Source organism: Plasmopara halstedii, assembly GCF_900000015.1.
Source record: "Plasmopara halstedii genome assembly, contig: Scaffold_2061, whole genome shotgun sequence".
NCBI lineage: Eukaryota > Oomycota > Peronosporomycetes > Peronosporales > Peronosporaceae > Plasmopara > Plasmopara halstedii.
In genome coordinates, this window is record NW_020188969.1 from 1,149,931 (window position 1) to 1,155,417 (window position 5,487).

Consider the following 5,487-nt stretch of genomic DNA (forward strand, 5'->3'; position numbering starts at 1 on the left):
ACCGTAATCCTTGTGATCATAATCGTCTTTGCTGTAGCTATAGTCCGAGGACTCAGTGGCCTTATCTTCAAGGCGCCGACGGTACTGCATGTGATCCTTGCCCACGTCATGATGTCCTTTTTTGTCATCATAACCGTGCTTGTGCGGATAGTGACCGTAGTCCTTGTAGGCGCCAAGCTGACGGCGGGGAATTTTCCCGGCCGGAGTACCTCGACCTTCAATCGTCAGCAGGATCAGAGCACAGCCACAGAGACCCAGCACTGCAAGTGTTTTGAGCTGCATTGTATGGGTGCACTTCTTGAGTTAGGTTGGTGTTTTGGTTCGCTGAGGAAGGAAGCAAATTGAAAAGTGAATGAGCAGGAGATATCGACGTCATTGCGCTTTCTCAAACTGCGGGTTATTAATCTTTCCATTGACAGTCACTTCAGTCTTGTCATAAGTCTCTTCGATTCACTCTCTCTTAAGATGATTGAAGCTTCAAGAATGAGTTGAAGTAATTGCAAAAGGAAATACACACAATCATGATATTCCTGACTCTTTCGATATTTTCTTCATTTTAAGTCTCTCAAAATGTTTGGAAGAGACTTACGAAGTGACCGTCAATGGAAAGATCAATAATTTGCAGGATGAGAAAGCGCAATGAAATCCATAACTCTTGCTCATTAACTTTTCAATTTGCTACCTACGACTCAACCTACGGTAAGGCTATCCTGACAGCTATGACTACGGTATGGCTACGGCTACGGCTACAATGACTATGGATACGGCTATCCCAGTTACAGTGGGTATGAAATCCCTAGCTACGGCAACCACGGGTACGCTTGGTACTCTGGGTACGAGTCTTCGTGAACGCGGTAGGCGACGAAAAGGATACCAAAACTACGACAACGGATTCAACCAGTATCAAATCAGCTGACAAAGACAGCAAATCGGCACCAACTTTGAAGCCGTTAAAGGAAACTAAGTCGACCAGGCAAACAGTTAGTTAAAAATCTAACCCGGCGTCATCCCACATATACTATGTAAGCGTAGACAACAATGTAACAATATAAAATGATGATCTGATGACGGTCTAGGATGCCGATTTTGTCATTCGGTTAAAAAGTAAATTGCGTTGTTCGTACGATCTTTTTATGGAGAAAGCATTCAGGTAATTTGATCGCGCCACTGGCAGTTTGAAATTGTCAGAAGATGGTAAGCTCACACAACTCGTACTAAAGAACATGATCGCAATTTGATCCTCGGAGCGCATATACCGGTGTCAATTAGTCTACTGAGTAACCGGATCCACAAGTCGAAGATCTGAAAACGCCTTTTGAATAATATCACGATAGCAATGAGGATGGGTGCGCTTGTACGCATCATGAAGCCACGCAGTTGCTTCGTCTGCTTGCTTATGCAGTGTTTGACCACTATTTTCAGTCAAACGTAATGAGTCACTTGCGTGCTTGATGCTCAGAGTACTTATCTCCCACAGACGCTCATTTGAGCTCTGAGCTCGACCCAGTAGCTCTAGTACTTTGTAGATTCCTCGAGCTGACGTTTGCTCACTCTTTGTAATGTCAATCGAAATGTTTTTGTTACCTATGAGAAACTTGATCTCGCAGTCGCGGTCGACGTGTCCAGCACTTTCAAACTTGACGCTTTGAATGATGTTATCCTTGTAGTCGTAACGTTCCACGAGCTTGCGAGTAGTGGTTGCACTCTCACCTTCTAGCAGGATCAAAGCCATGTTAGTGAACGTAAACTCCTCCTTGACGGACACCATAGAGAAGGCAATAGTCTCGTTTGGAAGAAGATAGTCTGATGCTAAGCACTTAGAAAAGTCTGCGACGATCTTACAAACGTCTGCAGATCCAGTGAGGTCACCAGCGAGACCTTTAACTAGATTTGACATTAGTGATCTGAACAACTGCTAAAAGATCGCCCCTTGAAGCTGTAATTACTGCTTAACGTAACAACAAATATTAATAAGGAATTACAATAGAATATCGTAATGCTGACAGGCTAAAAACTGCATCTTCCAAACACAAATTTGACCAATCTTAAATATGCATTGTGCAGGACACTCAAAACTACCACCTCCCGTGTAGCACTTTATCGATTTCGTAGCGGCGGTGAAGCACGCAGCTTCTTAGCATTAAACTGGGTCATCACCTTTGCTTTGAACTTGGTGAAAGCATCATATACGTCTGCATCAAAACACACAATACCAATCGTTGCCGTCCAATCTGTAGAGCGCATGTAGCGCTGAATTGCACACAATGCAAACCACGCGGCCTTTTCAACTGGCAACCCCATATTTCCAGTGGAAATAGATGCCATGGCAACACAAGTGAGCTTCTCTCTTTCAACAGCCCGTAGGACGTTTCTGTATGTCCGTTGCAAATCTCTCATACAGTGCGGACTATATGCATTTGGACCCACACAGTGAATCAATTTGTCGACACCTGCAGCAAAACCTGGGGTTGTATGTGTTTTACCAACGTCAAGTCTGACATTTAACGTCGAGACATGATCTCGCAATCTTTGACCTGCACGTTGGAAAATCACCGACGCTGCGCCACTGTGCGGATTTAGCAACGACAATGCCGTTGGAAAAGCCAGTCCGTCAACTTTTTGTTTGCCAATTGTCTGAATTTTGCCGATATCGCCGCGAACAATCTGAAATCGAGTGTCAAAGTGCATTAGTTGCTCTGCAGAGCGCAAAAATTCTGTCAATTTTGTGCATGATGCACCCTGCACCAATTTAATTGACATTGCGCTGATCCACTTGAATGTGGTCACATGCGGTGCCTGAGCAATAGATTCTGTATCATTCTCTAGTCTGCTTGTGGGATGACTCGTAACGTCTGAGTCAGAGTTCTCATCCTCTGATTCCTCATCTTCTTCTGACAAAGCCTCGTCATTTTCTATTTCCATATCTTCTTCCACATCGTCATCAAGATCAAGTGCATCGTCGTCATCTTGCTCTTCAGTTTCTTCTTCTGTTACCTCATGTTCTTCATCGTCGTTAAGTTGTTCAGTGGGTGGCAAATCTCCTCCAAAATAAACGCTAAGCATTTTATTCCAGACTTCATTATTACTCAGCACACTTCGCCACGAATTGTTAGCTGCCAGTACCTCAAGAAGGCTGCATACCGTTGGTAAATCAAGCAGTAGAAGTAGCCCTCGTACCAAATTCTCGACACTAAACACACAGACAATTGCTTGTGGACATGAACGAGAGTTTGTTTTACACAGACGCTTGGGCATTGGTGCGTCTGTAGTTGCGTAATTATGCCTCAAATTCTCGTCACAGGGTGTTGTCATGTTGAATGAAAAGATTATGAAAACGTTCTGATATATCGTGACTAAATCTTGTGTAACAATACACAAAACTTGAAGTATGTAGAGTTTGAAGAAGGATCATTCTACGACTACTTTACCTCCAAATTTCAAAATGTCCTGATTCACCTTCTCTATAATTCTTGCGCTAACACACCACTGAAGCCATGGATCGTGCCAAGCCTTAACAACAAAAATGTGAAGCGTGCACGGTCATTCTTTTGAGAAGCTGAACTGTATGAATTCCCGACGATAGCAAAAGTACATGTTTCTGAGTAGCTTACGCAAAGCAAGATAAATTTTTATGATGCGTGAAACTGTTACACGCTCCATTTCTTTGTGTCCATGGTCACGATAATGTCGGTAATCATTATCTGAATCAGGCGCGGCAAGCGCGGTGACAGCCAACAAACTCCGAGCACTACTACACACCTTTTAGCGATTCGAGATGCCATATTTGTTGACCACACGACGATCATTTTTATTTCTCTGCATAGAAGCGTCCAAAAATCATCGAGGTGACAGTCTACAAGTCTCGCCCTGTGCAGCGGCTTGTTCCACAGCTACGCTTACATGAATAGGTCTCTAGTTCAGATACATTCGGAAGAACAACGCGATGTCAGCAAACGACAGAAAGATTTGTGAGCTAAATATTTAGAAAGTCCTAACTTATGAGTAGCACGCGCTCGCTAAAAGGGTAATACAATACATGAGTCACTATTACCGTACGTAAGACAAGGAGAAATTCTATATCTTGCGATTTCCTTTCAAGTCTCAATAGTCTTTACACCCACTAGATTAAGGTTTAATCTCACTTCAGTGCTCAGACACACTATGTTAATAATAGGCAGAGTCTTGGCAAAGAAGTGTCAGAAGCGAGACTAAGCCAATTCCGGGCTTAATGCAATCAGCTTTCTGATGGTGCGCTGAGTTTTTGACTCCATTGTAGTGAGAGCTTTGGATGAATTTGCGCCATCCCAGATGCGCGAAGCTGAATCCGAAATTTGTCGGGGAAAAGTCGTGGACCAATTTCAGGCTAAACCTGTTTTGCATAATGAAGCTCTTGTTAACATCTCAGGATAGCAGCACTCATTTCGGCTATAAATAAATCACCCTAACATTCGTGCATCGCATGAATTATTTGAAAGAGGGAGTCAGCGATATGCATGATTAGTCACTCTCAAATAAGATCTGTGAGACCTAGGTCATGCAAGTAGAATGCCACGCATATCATGTAGCGACTGCTTCGATACTCGAGCAGCGCGCAGTGGTTTACGTGCCACTTCACGTGCATCACGGGGGCCTCGCCCTCGAATCCTCGACCCTTGGCCGACCATGTCACGCATGCATGCAGCGACTGCTCCGAAACTTGAGCAGGGCTCAGCGGATTATGTGCCACTATACGATCAGCCCGCGAGCCACGCTCGGGACTCCCTCCTGTCTGATACACCGTTGGTGTCTACCAACTCGGACATCCCAATTTCCAGCAAGTTGACCATCTCGGTCCAATACTCTCACCAATACCGCTTTTGTCTCCTCGCAGAGGTGGGTCCATGACTCGCCAAAGCTCCACCGGGAGACGTGCGCGTGGCGACCAAGGTCTTTGACCTCCAATCAATCCTCGGCTCATGGTGTTTCAATCATGCCGTTCCTAGGATGAGGTCTTACCTTGTATACAAGTCTAAGACTAGACAGCGTTTCACGCTATCAAAGTCAAGAAACCACAGAGGCCCTCGGGACCGTGACACGCGTCCCCGTCGCCAGGCGAACAGTGACGATGTCGCCCAGCCGCGCTTTCAGCGCCTCAGCATACTGCTGATTTCCTTCCATCGTGGAGCGTCGAGCATAAGTGCTCGACGCCCCAGAATCGATGTGGATCTTCCATGGCTTCTCGAAGCCCATTACAATCGCCTACACGACCAGCAACCCCGGCTTGCATACACGTTCTGTGTTCAAGAGCACGGAGCTCTTCGGAGCTGGGCCCTATTGACCTCCACCTTCCTGAGGTTCAACAGAACTCAGTTGGTCACCCCGCGCCTGCTGGGTGTTGTCATTTCCCGCGACGAACCAGACTGGTAGCCATTAGGCGATGGTTCATAGAGCCTTGACGCGCCTTGCGCAGGGGGCAACCGTTCCGAAGGTGACGGGTGTCTCCACAGA

General features: G+C 45.7%; 4 protein-coding genes across 4 annotated transcripts; all 4 read right to left on the reverse strand.

The window, feature by feature from the left end:
- Positions 1 to 16: 16 nt before the first annotated feature.
- On the reverse strand, positions 17 to 282 carry PHALS_02763 (uncharacterized protein; the record flags this gene model as incomplete). Its single annotated transcript, XM_024717206.1, has 2 exons — positions 17 to 26; positions 86 to 282. 2 exons carry the CDS (start codon positions 280 to 282, stop codon positions 17 to 19), a joined length of 207 nt encoding a protein of 68 aa, XP_024582728.1.
- Positions 283 to 773: 491 nt separating this feature from the next.
- PHALS_14895 (uncharacterized protein) lies at positions 774 to 1,271 on the reverse strand. The gene has a single exon (XM_024717207.2). The coding sequence runs from the start codon at positions 1,250 to 1,252 to the stop codon at positions 1,073 to 1,075; it is 180 nt and encodes a 59-aa protein (XP_024582729.1). The 5' UTR covers positions 1,253 to 1,271; the 3' UTR covers positions 774 to 1,072.
- PHALS_02764 (Bacterial PH-like domain) lies at positions 1,271 to 1,897 on the reverse strand (the record flags this gene model as incomplete). Its single annotated transcript, XM_024717208.1, has 1 exon — positions 1,271 to 1,897. The coding sequence occupies one exon, from the start codon at positions 1,895 to 1,897 to the stop codon at positions 1,271 to 1,273; it is 627 nt and encodes a 208-aa protein (XP_024582730.1).
- A 200-nt stretch (positions 1,898 to 2,097) lies between these two features.
- PHALS_02765 (Hismacro and SEC14 domain-containing proteins) lies at positions 2,098 to 3,312 on the reverse strand (the record flags this gene model as incomplete). The annotated part of the gene is made up of 1 exon (XM_024717209.1): positions 2,098 to 3,312. The coding sequence occupies one exon, from the start codon at positions 3,310 to 3,312 to the stop codon at positions 2,098 to 2,100; it is 1,215 nt and encodes a 404-aa protein (XP_024582731.1).
- Positions 3,313 to 5,487: the final 2,175 nt, after the last annotated feature.